Raw genomic sequence first — 21,851 nt, forward strand, 5'->3', positions numbered from 1 at the left:
GAGCGGGTCATCCCATTGCTATCATCATTGTTTAGCGAAAGTAACCATGGGTAATACCAACATTCAGGTTGAAGGTGTACCAAAACAATACGCAGAATTTGCCGACGTCTTCTGTCCTAAGTCAGCGGACAAGCTTCCCACCCACCGTGCCTTCGATTGTCCCATTGATCTGAGATCTGGTTGTATGCCACCCAGGGGTCATCTTTATAACCTATCTGGGCCAGAGAAACTAGCTATGCAGGAATACATCAAGGAAAACTTGGCGAAAGGGCTCATCCATCCCTCTCGCTCACCGGCAGGGTTCTTTTTTGTAAAGAAAAAAGACGAAGGCCTCCGGCCTTGTATTGATTATCGGGGCCTGAATAAGATCACAGTGAAAAAACGCTACCCCTTGCCATTGATTGACGATTTGTTCAAGATTTTTTCCAAGCTAGATCTGAGGGGTGCATACAATCTAGTCCGTATCAGAGATGGAGACGAATGGAAGATGGCCTTCAACACGCCCGATGGGCATTACGAGTACCTGGTGATGCCCTTCGGGTTGTGCAACGCACCGGCCGTCTTCTAGGAGTTAATCAATGAGATGTTCAGGGAGGTGTTGGGGAAGTTTGTTCTGGTTTACTTGGACGATATACTGATCTTTTCATCCAGTCTCTCGGAACATCGCCAACATGTCAGATGGGTGCTGAAAAAGTTAAGACAGAATCAACTTTATGCCAAACTGGAGAAATGCTTCTTTGAGGTAGAGTCAGTAGCCTTTTTGGGGTACATTATCTCCACTTCTGGTCTCTCGATGGACCCAGGGAAAGTTTCTGCTGTCCTGGAGTGGCCTCAGCCTGTGGGGCTGAAGGCACTTCAGAGATTCCTGGGATTTGCTAATTACTACAGAAGGTTTATCAAGGGGTACTCCACTATCATTTCCCCTCTCACCAGTCTCACCAGGAAAGGGGCTGACACTCACCACTGGTCACCAGAGGCTCATGCGGCCTTTTCGACTTTAAAGGGGAACTTCAGCCTAAACAAACATACTGTCATCAAGTTACATTAGTTATGTTAATTAGAATAGATAGGTAATATAATCACTTACCCACTCTGTTTTAAAAGAACAGGCAAATGTTTGTGATTCATGGGGGCTGCCATCTTTGTCATGGGGGCAGCCATCTTTTTGGTTGAAAGGAGGCGACAAGGAGCAGGAGACACAGTTCCAACTGTCCTGTGTCCTGATTACCCCTCCCAGCTGCACACGCTAGGCTTCAAATGTCAAATTCAAAATGTAAAAAAAAAAAAATGCACCAAAACAGCAGAAAAAGAACAAAAACATCTGAAATCCCATCATGCTTTGCACAGCATCAGGAGAAAAAAGCCCGGGCAGTTTTCTTCTGTGCAGCTAAAAATGAAGCTTGTATAAGAGAAACAAAGTTCGGATGCTGTGAAACTGTTACAGAAACACCAGGCCTTTTCAGTGCTGCTGAGTTGATTTTTAGTCCGGATGTTCACTTTAAAGAAACTGTTTTGTTCTGCCCCGATACTGAGGCATGTTGATGTCGCCTTTTCCTTCATCGTAGAGGTTGATGCCTCAGAGGTGGGGGTGGGAGCTGTGTTGTCTCAGAGGTCAGGGTTGCAAGGCAAGTTGCACCCATGTGCCTACTTTTCTCGCAGATTTTCACCCGCTGAGACATTGGCAACCGGGAGCTCCTGGCCATCAAGTTGGCGTTTGAGGAATGGCGACACTGGCTAGAGGGTGCAGAAGATATTATCACAGTTTATACAGATCACAAGAATTTGGAGTATATTGAGGGGGCTAAGAGACTTAGTCCTTGCCAGGCCCGATGGTCCCTGTTTTTTTGCCAGATTCAGATTTGTAATCACGTATACTCCCGGAAGAAAGAATGTTAAAGCCGATGCTCTTTCCTGGTGCTTTGAGCCCGAGTCAGTGCAGGCTGCAGCCCCTGAAACCATCCTACCCCCAAAGGTAGTTCTGGCAGCCACTGAGACATGGACAGATTGGATAGCCACGTTGAGTCCCTACCAACAAGATGTTCCAGAGGGAAAACCTGAGGGGGTCATGTTTGTGCCATTACCTTTCCGCTTACAAATCCTGCAATTCTTTCATTCTCACAAGAATGCTGGTCATCCTGGAGCCACCAGAACCCAGGATCTAGTAGGTAAATGTGCCTGGTGGCCTACTTTGGTTACAGATTGCAAGGAATTTGTAAGAGAGTGTGCAGTATGTGCGAGGAGTAAACCCTCTCGTCAGGCCCCCGTTGGCACTTTACAGCCTTTGCCAGTTCCCAATGAACCCTGGACTCATATTTCCATGGATTTTGTGGGTGAACTCCCTCGGTCTGAAGGCAAGTCAGTCATTTGGGTGGTAGTGGACCGTTTCAGTAAGATGGCACACTTTGTCCCTCTGAAAGGACTCCCCTCGGCCCAGGAATTGGCTGATCTCTTCATCCTGCACATTTTCCGGCTGCATGGCATTCCGGAAAATGTAGTGTCAGATCGGGGAGTCCAATTTGTTTCAAAATTTTGGAGGGCCTTTTGCCATCAATTGGACATGGAACTCGCATTCTCATCAGGCTATCACCCACAGACCAACGGTAAGACCGAGAGAGTCAACCAATCGCTGGAACAATTCCTCAGGTGTTATGTTGCCGATGCGCAAACTGATTGGGTAAAGTTTTTGCCATTCGCAGAGTTTGCGCACAACAACCTGAAGAGCTCTTCTTCTGGGTTCTTTCCATTCCAGGTGGTGTCAGAGAGGTCACCTAAGTTTACTCCTTTGCCGGTCGCATCTACTCCCTTCCCTGCTCTGGAGGACTGGCAAAGGGCTCTGAAAGAAATTTGGGGAATGGTCAAAAGAAACTTAGGGAAAGCTTTCCAAAACCAGAAGAAGCAGGCCGATAAACATCGGTCAGTAGAGTGGACGTTCTCCCCGGGAGATTTGGTGTGGGTGTCTACTCGTCATTTGGCCCTAAAGCAATTGTCACCCAAGCTGGGCCCTAAGTTTATAGGACCTTTTCCAGTGGCCAAGAAAATCAATAAAGTCACGTATGCCACTGATCTCCCACCCAGCATGAAAGGTGTGAGATCATTCCATGTGTCCCTGTTGAAGCCAGCAGTTCAGGTGGACTCCTCCCCCCCCCCCCGTGTTGGTGGATGACCAACCAGAGTATGAGATTGAAAAGATTCTGGACTCTCGCCTGGTGCAGAATTCTGTGCAGTATCTGGTCCACTGGAAGGGGTATGGCATAGAGGAAAGATCTTGGGTGCCAGATTGCCGCATGCATGCGAAAGAATTAAAGAAAGAGTTCCATGACTTACATCCTGGGAAGCCCGGTGGAAAGTGCCCGGAGTCCACTTCTCGTGGGGGGGGGGGGGGGGGGGTACTGTGATGGATAGCGGAGAAACCGCCGCGCCTTCTGACAGTCAGGTGGCGGTTTCCGCGCACAAGGTGGCGGTTTCCGCGCACAGAGTGGCGGTTTCCCCACAGCAACATGTGTCTGGTTTGGCTGGACCCAGTAGTGCACACAGATGGAGAGCTACACGCGTGCGCGCTGCAAGACAGGCTCTTTATACCAATAGGAGAAGGGTCAGCTGATCGAGGCGATCAGCTGATCCCAGCTCAGTTGCTGATTGGTTGATGGGAGCTGGGAGAGCACTCCACTATATATATTTCTTGCTGTTCAGTTGCTGGTTGTCTGGCGTTGCGAATACCTATGTGTTAGCACTCAGACCTAGTCAGATCTTTCAGTGTGGTGGAACCAGGAGGACCTGGGAATCCACACTTAGCCAGTTTACTGTGTATTATCTATGTTATTCATTAGACCAGTTCCAGGGTGTAGAGACCACGGACCTCACACCTCAGACTAGGAATACTGTGTATCATCTGTGTTATTCCTTAGACCAGTTCCAGGGTGTAGAGACCACGGACCTCACACCCCAGACTAGGAATACTGTGTATCATCTGTGTTATTCCTTAGACCAGTTCCAGGGTGTAGAGACCACGGACCTCACACCCCAGACTAGGAATACTGTGTATCATCTGTGTTATTTCTTAGACCAGTTCCAGGGTGTAGAGACCAAGGACCTCACACCCAGACTAGGGAACTTGTGTACCAACTGTGTTATTTCCTAGGCTAGTTCCAGGGTGTAGAGACCACGGACCTCACACCCAGACTAGGCATTATTTGATATATGTTATGACGTATTGCTTTCCTGACCACTCCTTTTGATCTCTGATTCGGTACCTTGCATTTCTGATATTCCGTTGCCAAACCCCACTTGCCTTGGATACCGAATCAGCTTACTGTTTTGTACTTTATCTGTCAGTGTGTTACCGACCCGGCCTGTCCGACCTTTCTAGCTGTCACCCACCCCTTGGGTGTTCAGCCTCCCTGCAGGGGCCCTCTGCCTCTCAGAGGGGGCACTGCTGCTAAATCAGTCAAGGTCTCCTTTCCCTAGAGTCTTTGTCTGCAGTAGAGTCTGTCTTTACTCATTGGACCACCTGCTAACCCGGTGGTCCAATTTTTACTGTTACACCAAACACTCACACGCTTCAGGTGTCCAGAGGTTAGCAATATATCTGATTATCGGTGATACTGCAGATCATCAATAATCAGGTATATATTTGCATTCTTGGTGATACTGCAGATCGCCAATAATCAGATTCTCTCTGCGTGCTGACACCGATCGTTACAAATACCAGTTGCCTGGCAGTCCTGTTGATCTTTCCGGATCAGTAGGCTCTAAATTACACACCTGTAACAAGCATGCAACTAATCTTGTCAGATTTGTCATAAACATTTGATCTGCAAATTCTTGTTCAGGGTCTATGGCTAAAAGTATTAGAGGCAGAGAATCAGCAGGACAACCAGGCAATGTTTCCTTTTTTTAAAAGGAAATAAACATGCCTGCCTCCGTATCCCACTCACCTTGGGTTCCCTTTAATAAATATGGGAGACTACTGATAGCCACTAGTAGTGAATGCTACCTTTGCTAGCCGTCTTCAAATATTCAGAGTTGAATTGCGACATTTAATAAAAACATGCTCAGTGTTGCATAATTAAACCACAAGAGGAAAGAAGTTTAAGGAAGTATGGGATATATAAGAAATATGAGCTAACAAATTGTTGTGAAATGTTGGTGCAACAACAGGTTACTGACATATAAATGAAGAAACAGGACAACAATAGTGCTAGTGCTACTGGGAAGAACATTGCCTTTTCTTTAGCTTCATAGCCAATGTACAGTATATCTGTTCTCATCATGTTACATTGAGAAATGAGCAATGGCAAAAAATGCAATAAGAAGAGTCCTGTTATATTTAGACAGACATATTGTAAATCACTGTAATCAGGAAAGAATTAGAAAACAGATCACAAGATGTTGAACACAAATATATACATACAAGTAAGTTAAAAAACAGATGGTTCACATCGAACACGGGTGTATCAATAGTCATAAACCAGGATTGGTGAACCCAGGTGATCTTCTTCAATAGCATTATCGCTGGTATAGTCATATCTGCAGGGGAGGGGTATTGGGGTTGTGACTGCTGAAATGTGCCTAGATCTGGGGCCCTGTTAAAGGGAAACTTAAAGAGAAACTCCAACCTAGAATTGAACTTTATCCCAATCAGTAGCTGATACCCCCTTTTACATGAGAAATATAATGCTTTTCACAAACAGACCATCAGGGGGCGCTGTATGACTGATTTTGTGCTGAAATCCCTCCCACAAGAAGCTCTGGGTCCGCGGTACTCTGGGCAAACTGCCACAATGTAACAATGTTCACAGACAGGAAAAAGCTGTTTACAGCTGTCTCTAACAGCCAAAACAGCTAGGAGCAGCTACATAACCTGCCCACAGTAAAAATGTCACCATGTAATAAATGTCAGAATGTAAATCGGGGAGAGGAAAGATTTTACAATGAGCAAACACTGACTAAATCATTTATACATAATTATGGTAAAAAATGAAGCACTTTTTTTACTACATTATTTTAACTGGAGTTCCTCTTTAAGTGAAATAAAAAAAAAAAAAAAGATTTTACCTTACCTGGGGCTTCTTCCACACCCTGAACTCATACTTTGCTGACCTGGACTCAAAGCTGGCCTGTCACCGCCTGTCGGCAGCTGATGTGCATGCCCGGCCCCAAGCCGTGCGCACCCTGGTCGCACTCCCACCGCCGGAAGCATTCTGCTCATGCGCAGTAGTGAATTCTATGCATACTATGCATGCGCAGAATGCTACCAGTGGTAGAAGCACGACCAGGGTGCGTGCGGCTTTGGGCCACGCATGCGCAGTAGCCGCCGTCTTGCGGCGACAGGCCAAGTTTGCAGGAGTTGCCACTGCTGGCCGGAGTGGATCAGTAGGACATTATGAACACAGTACAAGTCCATGGGGCTGAAAGAAGCCCCTTTGTAGTTATTGGGCTCCAAACAGCTTTCTTATTCTGCAGTTTGTCCTGGTTTCTAATAGCTGTATGAGCTGCCATTTCCTTTAAGGTCCGTACACACGCCGGACTTTAGGCAACGACGGGTCCGTCGTTGCCTCCCGCTGGGTGGGCGTGCCAGCGACAGTCCGGCGTGTGTACGCTCTGTCGTCAGACTGATACGGCTGTTTCTGAGCGATCCGCCGGGCGGATCGCTCAGAAACAGCCGTATCAGTCTGACGACAGAGCGTACACACGCCGGACTGTCGCTGGCACGCCCACCCAGCGGGAGGCAACGACGGACCCGTCGTTGCCTAAAGTCCGGCGTGTGTACGGACCTTAACTCTGCCCCTATTTATCCATGAAAAGGTGTGAATGTAATCGTGTGACTCCCTAAACCTTTTGAAGTATATTGTCCTTTTGTTTGCTTATTGCTACTGCTAATTACTGCAATCCTTATCAGCCTGCTCTTTTCTCTTTCTGGGGATCGGTAGACTAGGGAAAGTAGGGCAATAAAAGCCTGTAACATATTTAAATGTAAAAAGAAGAGGTAGAATATAATTTTTTTTTAGTAAAGAACCACATTGTTAATATACATTTTAAAAGTGCTACTGAGATGCCCTGGGTGCTTCAGATGGTGCTCAGTTCACTTTAAAGCAATTGTATACATTAAAGTGATAACGAGGGATTCCACATCTTTGCTGGAAATATGATTATTTTCACCAAAGTAGGTACTCTATATTGCTCATGATTGAAAATGAAACTAGCAAGTTATAGTGATCCCTGGTACAGAGACAATAGGTGGTCTGCTATTGAATGAAGACATAAAAGCAGCACAACACATTAAGGCTCGGTCCACACTTGTGTGGATGCAGAACGTAAACAGAATGCGCCATTCTGTCCATACTGAATCCGCTTTGTGCAATTACACCCGCGTCTGCTGTATTGCTAAGTCTGCCCATACGCATCGCCGCTCACCTGTCTCGCCGCCGCTCATCCCTTTATCAGCCTGGGGGGCCGGCAGAAGCATGGCTCTCCATAGTCCATAGGCTGCAATAGGCCAAGTCTCTTTAGCAGCAGGGAGAATTCTCATTGGTCCAACATAAACCAATGAGAATTCTCCCTGTTGCTAAGGATTCCCATTGGTCTGTTTCAGCCCAATGGAGAATCCCCATGCTTCTGTTGGCCTCCGGGCTATTCAGAATGGATCGAGTGGCGGTGATGGACGGATGGATGTATTACTTCACGGTGGCGTGGATGCGAAAAAAAACGGACAATGCAGATGTGGTGACTAGCCTATTGAGAGCGGACAGTGTCCATTCTCGTAGGCTTGCATGGGACATGTTTTCCCTACCAGTCTGGGAAAAAGTGTCAAATGGGGACTCTCCGCAACGTTTTCTTTCTGTGCATGAGTGGAAGCAGGTCCTATTTTTAACATAGGATCCACTTCCTGCATTTCTGCAGAGCTTTGAAAAACGAATCCCACAAATAAGTTTTTAAAACAAGTGTGAAAAGGCCCTTACAGGGGCGTAACTAGAAATCACTGGGCCCCCCTGCAAAACTTTGCATGGGGCCCCCTCCCCTGCTTTCTGCACAGGTAAACTGAGAACCAATGTTATTCCATTGGCTAGTGCACACTTGAATGTGTTTTCCCCATGCAGATAAAAACAGACAGCAGTGAAGCGCTACACACATTTTCCCTATCAATTACATTGATGTGATAAAATGTGCATGTTTTCACACATACAGACAAGCATGGTGTGCAGAAAAAGCATACAGAAAACACATCCAGAAAACCGATAGATGAGTGTGCTCCAAACCTCAGCTTATTACACTCACTCTGTCCATCTCTGATGAAGCAGAACTGGCTCTGCAGACTTCTCCAGCATCACTACAGTACACAGCACTTGGAGAGGGGTAGAAAGGCTGGAGATAGAGCAGCGCTGTACACAACACACTGCTGAACAGTAAATAGGAAACTGTCTACAAATATTTGTCTGCAAAACTGCAGATGCAGTCATTAGAACATTTGTGCAAAGAGCAGGAAGCTTTTTCTCTCCATGCCCTTAGTTGTCAGTCTTTCAGGACAGGGAAAAGAAACTTCTCCATCCATCTCCCCCCCTGCAGCTACATCCCTTGCGGGTTCTATTGCTACACCTCTGGTCCCTTAGCCTAAACATTTTGAAAAACTTCAATTCAGCATTGAATGGACCTGGCCACATCACTGCATGTATGCAGTGTGCTTGCTAGTGTGAGCCCAGCCGGCTGTGCATTATCCATCTTTGAGAATGATTTTATGGTTTTAAAGGACACGATAGTGGTAATATAGTGTTTTCTAATTTTTGAATAAAGCTATTTTTTGGTGAATTGAAGCAGAGCCTGATCTTTCTTTTTGCTGTTGCCTGGCCACATCAGCACCTTTGTTTTCATGCAATTTGATCCAAATGATCTGATTCAAAATACAGTTCATTAAAAGTTGCACCATTACTAAGCACCTTTAGGACAGTAAGGAAGTAAGGAACAATTATTCACACTTACACCGTGTATCCCACATAATAAGTGCTACCCCACAATGGACACTCACTCAGCATAGCTGCCTTGGGTTCCCATTAACAGCAGTATCTTTCACAATGATGGCAGTTTAGTGCCACAAAAGAAATTCAGATGGCAGCATTTAGACATGCTGCCCAATTCACTTGTATGGAATTGAACAGAATCACACTGAACACCATCACAGCAAGCAATGGTGCCCAGAAGGGCAGGAGTACAAGTATTCTCTCCAGATGGGAAGGAAATGTGAAGTCATTCCTGAGGGTTCCTGATGCAATTTGTATCCTAAAACTATCCCATCTAACAAAACTGTCAGTTTTACTGTGCAGTTGTCCCTTTTCAAGTCTTAGTATAGGTCTGTATAAACAAATGTGTTATTATTTGTAATCATTTATTTAGTGCTGACATCTTCTGCAGTGCTTTATAGAGTACAATAGTACATAGTCATAGCCATGTCATTAGGGGCTCACAATCTAATCCAGCCTTTCTCAACCTTTTTACCCTGGAGGAACTCTGCAAATAACTTTTGGATCCCAAGCAACCCCTGCAAACAAGTTTTTGATCTCCAGGAACCCCTGCATTTATTTTTCAGGAGGCATGGTCCTTAAAAGTAGGTGAGGCTGTTAATTTAACAACCTTCTATTACACTGATTCTGAACCCAATTTAGTGCTTCTTTTTACAGTACCCCCTATTGTAATGTGCTCTACTATACTTCCCCCCACAATGGGGGGGGGGGGGGGGGGGGGTGCCAAAGAATCCCTGCAGAGTACTTAAGGAACCCTGGGGTTCCATGGAACCCTGGTTGAGAAAGCCTGATCTAATCCCTATCATAGTCTTCTGTCCATATTAATTTTAGGACAATTTCAGGGGAAGTCAATTACTTTACAGTATCTGTATGTTTTTGGGATTAGAAAGATGTGAAAGAAAACTGCCCAGAAGAAACCTGTGTATTTAACAAATGTGTACAGCATACAGAGAAGGATTAACATAAAATGGCACCCTAGGCAAGATCAAGCATTCAGGTAAGATGTTTGATTAGATTTGCTGCATGCTCAATTCAGGAGAGTATGAGTCAGACACTACTAATGCCTGAGGCAGTGGTCACACTTGTCTTTCAGTTTTCTACACTTTTTAGAAAACTGAAAGACAAGTGTGACCCCTGCCTTACAGCAGCTAAGAGAAAATTGACAAAATGTGCAGGATGTCAGTTTTTTTTCTGCGCGCAAAATCTGCATTCAAGTGTGACCTAGCCTATCGATTAACATGAGTTCTCAGTTGAAATCAGTTTTTCTGTGCAGAAAACGCAAACGAAGGCCGACAAATGTGACCCCTGCCTGAAAGATCAGCAACACCCCAGGCAAATGGTATTGTTTAAAGAAAAACTGTAATGAAAAAAACTCCCCTGGGGGGGTACTCACCTCAGGTGGGGGAAGCCTCCAGATCCTATTGAGGCTTCCCCCGTCCTGCTCGGTCCCACGGCGGTGGCGAAAATCCTCCCGGAATGGCAGCGATGTGAATATTTACCTCCCGGGCTCCAGCGCAGGTGCAGTATCCGCTCTCTGCACGGAGATAGGCGGAAATAGCCGATCTCTGTCAGGCCGCTCTACTGCGCAGGCGCAAGTCTCCTGCGCCTGCGCAGTAGAGCGGACCCGACGGAGATCGGCTATTTTCGCCTATCTCCGTCAGAAGAGCCGCAACAGCGCCCCCGCTGGAGCCAGAAAAGGTAAATATTACACAGGCCGACAAATTGTCGCCTGTGCGTTCCGTGGGCTGCAGCGAGACCACCGTGGGACACAGGAGGATGGGGGAAGCCTCAATAGGGTTCAGAGGCTTCCCCCTACTGAGTTGAGTACCCCCCAGGGGAACTTTTTTCAGTACAGGTTTTCTTTAAAGGGAACCTAAAGTAAATACAAAAAAGATGGTTTAACTTACCTGGGGCTTCTACCAGTCCCCTGCAGCAGTCCTGTGCCTGAGTTGTCACTCCGCGATCTTCCTGACACCCGCAGCGCCCCTCTTTCTTGGGGATGCACGATCCCGGTCCGTGCGCCTCCTGATCGCTCTCCTGTGGACAGGAGCGCTCTGTGCATGCGCAGAAAGAGAAAATGTCTACTGCGCATGCGCAGGATGCTCCCGGCAATGGGAGTGTGATTGAGGATGCACATGGCGAGGGCCACGCAGGCGCAGTGGCCATCAACTCGCTGATTTTCCCGAACTGAAAGAGGAGTGCTGCGGGGGACTAGAGGATCGCTCAGTGGCGGGCACAGGGTGGTTGCAGGGGGCTGGTAGAAGCACCAGGTTGCCTTTAAAAGGAAAAAAATATGGCAGGAAAAAATATCCCTCTCACTTACAAGCGGGCAATGTGAATTTAACTCCCGCAGGTAAAACGGAGCCCAGCAGAGTCCCATATACATACCGTACATTACGTTACACAAGCGTGTAAAATCAGCAGCACGGTAAAAAAAATTGGGTAAGTGAATACATTCTCAACCCTGTAATCAATTTATGTAGTGCGCTTGCTATCTTTATACATTTACACGTCATCATCAGTAGCTCAGGGCCAGGGGCGTAGCAATAGGGGGTGCAGAGGTTGCGACCGCATCGGGGCCCTTGGGCCAGAGGGGCCCTCCCACAACTGCAGTATTATCTCTCTATTGGTCCTGCGATTATAATAATCCCTTCTATGGATGCTTTGAATAGTGGTAAACATGAACAAGCTGTTCCCCACCCCCTTCTTGCACCTCAGACACTGTGGTTGTCCTTGGCAGGTTTTGGTCCGCTGTATCATTTGTTATGCATAGAGTGCTTAGGGGGCCCCATATAAAACTCGCACCGGGGCTCACAGCTCCTTAGCTACGCCACTGCTCAGGGTTTATTCAGGCACCTCGTGATTTACTTTCGCATCTGTGATTTGGTATACATGTGCGCACCCAAGATTCTTTTAGGACAAACCGTTATTTAGTTACGTTTCCCCACAATACTCGCACGCTGCAGGCAAATGCTGACTGACAGAGAAAAAACTACATTATATTTTTATGACTGTATTTGATACGTTTCCACACTGACTGCAACAGATGTCTTGTTGCACGCGTTGGAGGCACAGCAAGCTCATGATGGCGATCCAGAACGTTGGAGGCAGTCACATTGACTGGCAGAGGGAGGGCACTTAAAACTACATATCCCATAAGGTCACACGCACGCCTCCCCCGTTGCATGCAGGGATTGATTTGTCTCTTTTTCTTCTAATTTCAACTGCTGGAGGAGTTGGGCTTCCAGTCAGTGTGGAGTAGAGATCGCAGCATCTTTCAGCAGCTATGTGTGACCCCAGCTCGTTCTGTGACTCGGAGCAGTTCACCACTCGCCATCTGAACCTGCATCTGTGTGTGGACTTCAGCAGCTGTGCCATCTCCGCCTGCAGTGCCCTGACTGTGCGATGCCTGCAAGACTCCCTCACCAGCCTGGTACCTGTTCTATAATCTATATCATTATACTCCTTGTCTCTGCACCCTCACAGCTCTTATTCTCTCTCCCCCCTCACACTTCTTGCTCTCTCTACTCTTACACCTCTCATTCTCTCTCTAGCCTCACTCTTCTCATTCTCTCTCTAGCCTCACTCTTCTCATTCTGTAGCCTCACACTTCTCATTCTGTAGCCTCACACTTCTCATTCTCTCTCTACGCTCACACTTCTCATTCTCTCTCTACGCTCACACTTCTCATTCTCTCTCTAGCCTCACATCTCTCATTCTCTCTCTAGCCTAACACCTCTCATTCTCTCTCTAGCCTCACACTTCCGTTTCTTTCTCTAGCCTCACTCCTCTCATTCTCTCTCTAGCCTCACTCTTCTCATTCTCTCTCTAGCCTCACTCTTCTCATTCTCCCTCTAGCCTCATTCTCTCTCTAGCCTCACTCTTCTCATTCTGTAGCCTCACACTTCTCATTCTGTAGCCTCACACTTCTCATTCTGTAGCCTCACACTTCTCATTCTGTAGCCTCACACTTCTCATTCTCTCTCTACGCTCACACTTCTCATTCTCTCTCTACGCTCACACTTCTCATTCTCTCTCTACGCTCACATCTCTCATTCTCTCTCTAGCCTCACATCTCTCATTCTCTCTAGCCTCACATCTCTCATTCTCTCTCTAGCCTCACATCTCTCATTCTCTCTCTAGCCTAACACTTCTCATTCTCTCTCTAGCCTCACACTTCTCATTCTCTCTCTAGCCTCACACTTCTCATTCTCTCTCTAGCCTCATACTTCTCATTCTCTCTCTAGCCTCATACTTCTCATTCTCTCTCTAGTCTCACACTTCTCATTCTCTCTCTAGTCTCACACTTCTCATTCTCTCTCTAGCCTCACTCTTCTCATTCTCTCTCTAGCCTCACTCTTCTCATGCTCTCTCTAGCCTCATTCTTCTCATTCTCTAGCCTCACACTTCTCATTCTCTCTCTACGCTCACACTTCTCATTCTCTAGCCTCACACTTCTCATTCTCTAGCCTCACACTTCTCATTCTCTAGCCTCACACTTCTCATTCTCTCTCTACGCTCACACTTCTCATTCTCTAGCCTCACACTTCTCATTCTCTTTCTATGCTCACACATGCTAGATTCAGGCTTCACTGATTATATATGGGGCCACTGGAGCCACACTGACTATAAAAGGGGCCCTGAAGGCATACGGATGAAAATGCTGCCGGGAGATTTGGGTGCAGGATAAAGGCGATATACGACTTATCCTGCCCCTGCACAAGTTCCGGCGGCGTTAATTACTATTCCCCCTCCAGGTCACCATGGATGGAGGGGAATGATGTAATTCAGCTTCCCGCTATTGCTGGCGGCTGAATTACAGTGTTTTAAAAGTAATGTGAGCTCTGTCTTTTGACGGTGCCCAAGTTACTCACTGAGCGCCACTATAGCCGTAATTCCTATTACAGCCTATGGAGGCGTTGGCTGCGCCCAAATCTCCTGCGCTGTTATAACACCGCTCGCCCTGAAGGCTATAGTTATAATGGGAGAGGCATGTGTAGCACTAATTATAACCACGGCTGTGGAGTCGGTACAAAAATCCACGACTCTGACTCCTCAGGTTAGGATTCCACAGACTCCAACTCCTCTAATTTGCATATTACAATCTTGTTGATTGAAAGTATGTAACATGAATTGCATCTCTTAACTGCTAACGCTTAGGAATTTTAAAAGACAATGAGAGGGATATGGAGGCTGCCATATTTATTCCCTTTTAAACAATACCAGTTACCTGGATATCCGGTGGATCTTCTGCCTCTAATACTTTTAGTCATAGACTAAAACTAGTCCTTGGTAAGAGTAGTTGTAGAAGGTATAGACCGGAACAAAGAACATCTATCAGGCCCTAGGCAATGTAACTGTGGGTACATGTGTGGCTCCCTGCACACTGCATGTGATTCCGAATCCGATTTTTAATCTTTACTGCATGCTGCATTTTTTGATCCGTTTTTTCTGTTGAATGTATTCAGGGAAAATCGGAATTGAAAATCGGAATCGCAAAACAGATTTGCAGTGTGCAGGGAGCCTAAGAGTGATGTGCAGGTACTCTGCAGGGGAATGAGGGCATTCTTCCTCCATTACACATTCTTCATGTACAATCTGAACCAGGTTTATGGGTGACAGACAACACCTCTGTGTTCAATGTGCACAACATTCTCAGTGGATTCCCTGCAGCTCTGTGGGGAGTGCATATGTATAGTACTACTGTGTAACAAAGTAAACATGAGACAGATGAAATTAAAGTTTTATACATACCTGGGGCTTCCTCCAGCCCCCTTCAGGCTAATCAGTCCCTCGCTGTCCTCCTCCGCCACCTGGATCTTCTGCTATGGGTCCAGGTACTTCAGCCAGTCAGGCGTAGTGCGCATGCACACACTCTGCCGCCTGGAGCATACACCTGTGCAGAACTATTGCGCAGATGCAGAATGCTTCTGGCTGTGGGAGCGGCATGCGGCTGGACTGCGGTGACTGGCTGAATTACTGGGACTCATAGTAGAAGATCCAGGTGGCGAAGGTGGACAACGAGGGACTGATTAACCTGAAGGCGGTCTGGAGGAAGCCCCATGTATGTATAAAACTTTTCTTTTCATCCGTCTCAGGTACCATTTAAAGGAGAGTCTGAAGCGAGAATATCGCTTCAGACCTCAGAGTTAGCAGGGGCATGTGTGCCCCTGCTAAACCGCCGCTATACCGCGGCTTAACGGGGGTCCCTGATCCCCCAAATCCCCTCCGTAATGCGGGGGAGCGCTTCCTGGTTGGGGCAGGGCTAACCGCCGCAGCCCTGCCCCACGCGCGTCTGTCAGCGCGTATCTCCGCCTCTCCCCGCCCCCTCTCAGTCTTCCTTCACTGAGAGGGGCGGGGGAGAGGCGGCGATGCGCCGCTGACAGACGCGACTGGAGGCAGGGCTGCAGCCGTTAGCCCTGCCTCCAGGAGCGACCAAGTCTGCGACCAAGTGTCGCAGTGGGCGCTATTGCGGCGGTTTAGCAGGGGCACACGTGCCCCTGCTAACTATGAGCTCTGAAGCGAGATTTATTCTCATCAAAACAAATTTTAACAACATATCAAATTATTTAATTTCATGAGCAAAGGGAGTGCATACATTTGCATAAACCAGCATCAGTGCAGAATTATTTCCATCTCATTGACCATCTCTATTAGTGACACAGCTACACATCAGTACCCAAAAATTGCTCCAACTCCTCAACTCCGACTCTACAGCCCTGATTATAACAGTGAGGGTGTACTATGCTTTTATATAGGGAAACTGATGGCTGCATTAGTCATTTGGGGGCTATTGTTACTACATTGTTACTACATTTGTCATGGGAGGAGTCGTACTTGCTTCATTTGAATTTGGGGGCCATTTGTGGAGAGGGAGGGATTTTTTGGCTGGCTTTTGTGGTTAGACTTCCACAAACGTGTGGTTAGTGCTAGTAAGGGCACACTGTTGCACAGTGGTGAGTCACTGCTGCACTTTTTGAGGAAATTTACATTAATAGCATTTTATATAATGTAGTCATATACCAGGATGTTTTAATATATTAAAATGTTTAAATCTGTCCTGTGGGGAGGGGAGTACATTTTATAGCCAGGTTCTCAAGTAGTGTCCTTCTGGATGCTGATCTCCTTTGTTTTGGATCCCTCTTCCTTGGTGCTATTGTCATGCGACATAATGCCTCAAGGCTATCTAGCAGCTTTCTGAAACAGTGCAGCTCTTTCAATCAAAGTGCCTCCCCTTACTGTGCCATTGTTCGGAGTCCAGGTAAGGACAGTGGTGATCTCTGAGGTAGTGGCCTGAAAGTCTTTGTTCCAGGAAGCAGCAGTGTCTGGGGAGAATATGGGTCCTGAAGAAAGGGAGGGAGCTGGGCACCCGAGGGAGAATTCCTGACCACGTACATATGGCAATTCATCGTCACCTAGCCTGTGCCTAGAGTGCCACTACAACAGTCATATAGTAATTGGATTCAAAAGACACATTATAGTATTTAAATACACAACTGAATTAGAAATGATGTTTACATAATTACATAATTAGTTTTATGCCGAGTTTGGCTTTGATCTATTGAAGTGCCCATTCAGTGATACCCCCCCCCCCCCCCTTACCATCATGTGGTGCCAAGATTTGACATATGTCAAAATAGGAGTCATCTGAACATCAGGTGGAAGTCATAAGGGTGTCATGAGTGGCATAGATTATTTGCAACCTGTTAGGGATCCTCTTGAAAATCAGGCTTGTTATGTGTTCAGTATGTAGCGTTTTCACAGTATTAGATTACAAAATGCCAGTGAACTATTTGGCAAGAAGTTACAGTGCAACAACATGAATATCCCATGTGTGCTCAAGTTTTCCTTTTGAAATAGTTTTTTTTTTAATAAAGAATTTCTCTCTTTAATTAGCTTGATCAAATACTCTGTGGCAGGGGTCACACTTTCAAAGATTTGCCTGCGTTTTTCGCAGTGTGAAAATGCAAGTCATGCTTTACTGTGGAGAATCACAGGGAAATAGGGGTAATGTGTGTTTCCCCGCTCTGGGGGGAAAAAAATAATGGCTCTGTTGGCTTTTTTCTCAATTTCCTATTGCCGACAGTCAGCTACTGTAAGCTGGCTGTCAGGCAAAAGTGTGCAGAGACTGCAGATGCGTCCCAGTAAAACGCAGGCGTTTTCTACTGCCTCGTGTGACTCAGAGCTCGCTTCCGCTATAATCTGCATGTGAAGGAAATGTGCATGATTCAGTGCTTCAAGTTCTTTTTTTGCGTGTGTGTATTTGTGTTTGCATTCTAATGTTCTGTGTAGCAATAAAACATGTTTCTGTAGAAGGGATTCAGTAAGAAGCACTACGTGCAGATACAAAGTGTGAAAGCTGATAAGTGTGATTTCATGCAAAAATTTGCACTTGTGGCCTGCACGATGCATAGATTTGCAAAAACACATGCCGATGTGTCAGTGAGAGAGCCATTACACACTGTGGTCTGGCAATAGCACCACCATCACTTTCACAAGTGTTCGAGGCTGATTAAGCCTCTGTTCAGTTCTTTCTTTCTTCCATGCATTTAGTGTGGATTTATTTCATCTGTAGTACAGAGAAAGCTTTTTAAATGCATGGTTTCTCCTGTTGCAAAAATCGGCTCTAATTATTTATTGCAGCAGGTCATATGATGTTTAAGGGCCCGTTTCCACTATCGCGAATCTGCATGCGTTTCCTGCATGCAGATTCGCACAGCCAATACAAGTGGATGGGCCTGTTTCCACTTGTCAGTTTTCCTGAGCGTTTTTCTGTGCAGGATTTTTCTGCACGGCAGAGCCCTCAGAATTCGCCTGCGTGTGGAATGCATGCGAATCGCCGCTAATGTATTTAATAGGGAAATCGCCTGCGGCTTTGGTATGCGAATTTTCACGCGAATTTGCATGCGAATTCGCATGGAAATCAATGGAAATGCACACCGGCACTGCCATGGTTAAATTCGCATACAGCGTCATCCATGCGAATTTTCATGCGAATTCGCACGAAAATTCGCATACACCCACATGCGAAATTCGCGTCCGCATGCGAATTTTTACCGCGGCGATTCGCACCGCACAAGTGGAAACGGGCACTAATGATATTGCTAGAGGTATTCAGATGAGTACCTGCAGCAATACAAGTGCCACTTGCCATCTCCTAGACGGATGCTGTCACAAGTGGAAATAGGGCCATAGGCCCTGACTTAAAAATACCATCTAATAGGTTAGTAATCAGAGAGCTCAAATGTTACCCTTTTTGTGTGAAATTAGGCTTTGCAGCTAATATTTCTGTTAATCACACAAACTGAAGTAGATGAACTGAGAGTGCTGGTTTAAGACTAGCTCAAACTGTAAGGAGGAAGGCATAGACCAAATCTCGGAGAATATTGCAGCCCCCAGATGAAAATACGCCATCCGACCGCCTACACAGATCTAAGGAAATCCGCATCTGTGGATTAGAAAGAACAAACACTGCAGTACAGTTGTGTAATGTCATTTATGACTTTGTCTACAGCACAGCTATCGGCCATGTCATATAATGGTGCTACCAAAAGGCTTTATCTGGAACTCGCCTTGTAGTCGCTCCCGCAGTGGGTCCGGGTCCTTATGTTTTGAGATTCTGTACTGTGCTATTCACTTACTTGTTGCTGACCTGGACTGTCTGATTTTCCCACCTATAACTGTCTAGTGTGGTTTTGGTGGTACCACTGTCTTATGGCCTTCAGTTTCTATACCTTGCACATATTAAGGCCTGGGTGTAACTGAGTGTTGGGGCGACGCACTTGTCATCCCTCAGCTGACCGGGGACACGCCACACACGTTGAAGACTGCGGAGGAGATTGGGGCATTGGAACGGATATAAGGCAGTGGAACCAGCAGGCCTCACTGGCTTGTTGTATTATTACTGTCTTGTCTGCAGATATTCTGGAATAGTTTAGTGTCTATGTAATACTGATGGTGTTTGACTGTAGCGGCACTATCAGTCATATCTTAGTAACCTATGTACAAGGGCAAACAGGCTGTTCACCAGAAAAATGCTGATACTTGTACTGCAGTATGGCACTTTTCTCATCCTCCGATTTCTAAAAGTGGAGATCTGCTGAAAAGATTGCAACATTTTTAGTTTCAAAGGGTTTTTATTGTATGTAAAAGGCATGTAGAAAAATATATATACATCACAAGTATTTACCCCACAAGGGATCAAATATATCATATAACATTGAATGGAATCACATGACATGCATCATAAGAAAAGTGCCAATATTACTCCTGTTTGGTTTCAAAGGAGAGGGGGTGGCTTAAGGGCAGCAAACACTTCTGCCAATTGAGCCAGGTGGGTAGGGTGTGGAAGGGGAACATCACACAAGTTTCAATCACAAGAAATGACGGTACTTACATATTATGCCATCCAGGCAGTTAGGGCTCTTTTCTACTAGCAATCGCTAGCGCTTGGGCTAAATGCTAGCGATTGCGATTCAGCAAGTCCCACATTTTTTTCCGCGTTTGCAATTTTGTTATGCAATGCACTGCATAGCAAAATTGCGGTAAAAATCACTCCAAGGCGCGATCGCGCATTGGTAAAAATCGAATTGTGGTAGTGGAAAAGACCTACCATGATTCCTATGTTTTTTAGCAAACCCTAGCGATTTAAAAATCACTAGGGATTTGCAATTTTGTGATTCAGCATCGCAATTGACGCTAGTGGAAGAGGGCCCTCGCACACTCAGGAAAAGTTACAATGTTTCAATACCTTCAGTGTCAGCAAGTGTATAGACTATATTATGTTTCAATCCTTTCAGCATCAATGGCTATCATTCACAAAGGAGCTGTCGGTAAGGAGAATCAGTGCGGGAAAACACCGCTGCCTGTATTTTAGACTTCTGGGTGGGCATTCATAAAAATGTATCTAGTTGCGGTAGCAGTGCGGAGTTTCCCCGAACTAAGCTGGTGGTAGGCTTGCAGAGACACGGAAGCAGCAGAGTTGATACATTTCTCTGTGTTCCGCTCTGCTGCAGCTGCCTGGGAGGTCTGTGTGTCTCCATTCATTTACATTGTTATCGCCACATCAGAGTGAGCGGTACTTCCCGACCTCACACCGCTTGCGGTGATCTTCATGAATTAACATTTTGCTACATTTGTTTCGATAATCACCGCACAAGGCGGTGACTTATCACTCTGCTCGGTAGTGTCATTTTTTCATGCGGAAAGAGCCTTTATGAATGCTGACTTTGCTGAGTGTTCGGTAAAGTCAGCTGTTTTGAGCATTTCCGCATGCGGAAATGCTTTATGAATGATAGCCAATGTCTCAGATTACAACCTGGAATCTCTTTCAATAGAGGTGCTGTGGTTATTAGGTGCATTTACTTACAAAATAAATTACAGTACATAACTAAAAACACAGGAAAAAACAGTTTAGTAAAATTAGTAACCCTTAACCACCCCTCCTTAACCCCTTACCCTTCAACTCCATCATCCTTAAAGCGGATCCGAGATGAAAAACTAAATATAACAAGTGACTTGTCTATATATCTTATCTAAAGTTTAGATAGTTTACACAGCAAATCTATCTTCAAACAGCTTCAACAGTATATTCATATTTTTTCCTGTGATACAATGGGAGCAGACATGTTTTCTGCTTGTCACTATTACACAATCACACACACAGGCAAGCTTATCTGTATCTAGGCATGCTAATCTGCATATTCTGTGAAAACTCCATTCTTATCTCCTCCATTACACAGGCAACTGATCTGTATCTGCACTGCAGCTCTCAGGGCTGGTGCACACCGAGCGGCTTTTTCCGCGTTTTCAGATCCGCTTGCGGCTGCGGATCTGCTTGGTCAATGTATCTCAATGGGGTGGTGCACACCAGAGCGGCAGGCGTTTTGCAGAAACGAAAAATGCCTGGGTGAGGCATTTTTTTGGATTTCGGATGCGTTTCTGCCCCAATGTTAAGTATAGGAAAAACGCAAACCGCTCTGAAAAACGCCTGTTCAGAGCGGTTTTGCAGGCGTTTTTGTTACAGAAGCTGGTCAGTAACAGCTTTACTGTAACAATATATGAAATCTACTATACTGAAGACCGCAGCAGCAATCCGCAAAACGCTAGCAAACCGCCTCATAAAAATAAAAAAAAGCGTTTAAAAATCTGCTAGCGTTTTGCGGATCTGCTAGCGGGTTTTGGTGTGCACCAGCCCTCAGATTGTGAAAACTCTGCCTCTGAAATCTATAGCTAGTAACACCTTTTTCACCTGCCCAGACTGAAATCCCACAATCCCTTGCAAGCGCCAAGGCACTCTGGAGAAGCTGTGGGTGTGGCTTATTTAGTTTATAGGAAATTAGGGTACTAAAACAAAACAAAACAAGTATTTGGCTTGAGGAATGCCCTATAAACTATATGTAAGGAACACAATTATGCAATGAGTAAAAGTTCATCTCGGATCCACTTTAACTCCTAATCTTAATCCTAACCCTTAATTCCCCCCCCCCTTACCCCCTATTTTTAACCCTAACCCTTTACCTGCACTAACCTTAACCCTAACCCTTATCTCCCCCCCCCCCCCTAACCTTAACCATTACCCTTCCCCTCCTTAACTCCTAACCTTAACCTCCCCCCACCTTAACCTAACCCTTAACCTTCCCCTTAACTCCTAACCTTAGCTCCAACCCTTAACACCCCCCCCCCCTCCCTCCTTAAAGTGAACCTCCGGACTAAAAGTCGACTCAGCAGCTCTGAAAAGGCCTGGTGTTTCTTTAACAGTTTCACAGCATCAGAACTTTGTTTCTCTTATACAAGCCTCATTTTTAGCTGCACAGAAGAAAACTGCCCGGGCATTTTTCC

At 45.9% G+C, this 21,851-nt stretch overlaps 1 protein-coding gene across 1 annotated transcript in view; it reads left to right on the plus strand.

The window, feature by feature from the left end:
- The first annotated feature begins 12,196 nt into the window (after positions 1–12,196).
- LTA4H (leukotriene A4 hydrolase) overlaps positions 12,197–21,851 on the plus strand; it is a 60,440-nt gene continuing 50,785 nt past the window's right edge. Inside the window, exon 1 of the mRNA XM_068276906.1 lies at positions 12,197–12,444. Coding sequence (XP_068133007.1) covers positions 12,298–12,444 — 147 coding nt within the window. The 5' untranslated portion in view covers positions 12,197–12,297. The remainder of the gene's footprint in view (positions 12,445–21,851) is intronic.

Source organism: Hyperolius riggenbachi, chromosome 3, assembly GCF_040937935.1.
Source record: "Hyperolius riggenbachi isolate aHypRig1 chromosome 3, aHypRig1.pri, whole genome shotgun sequence".
In the NCBI taxonomy this organism is placed as follows: Eukaryota; Metazoa; Chordata; class Amphibia; order Anura; family Hyperoliidae; genus Hyperolius; species Hyperolius riggenbachi.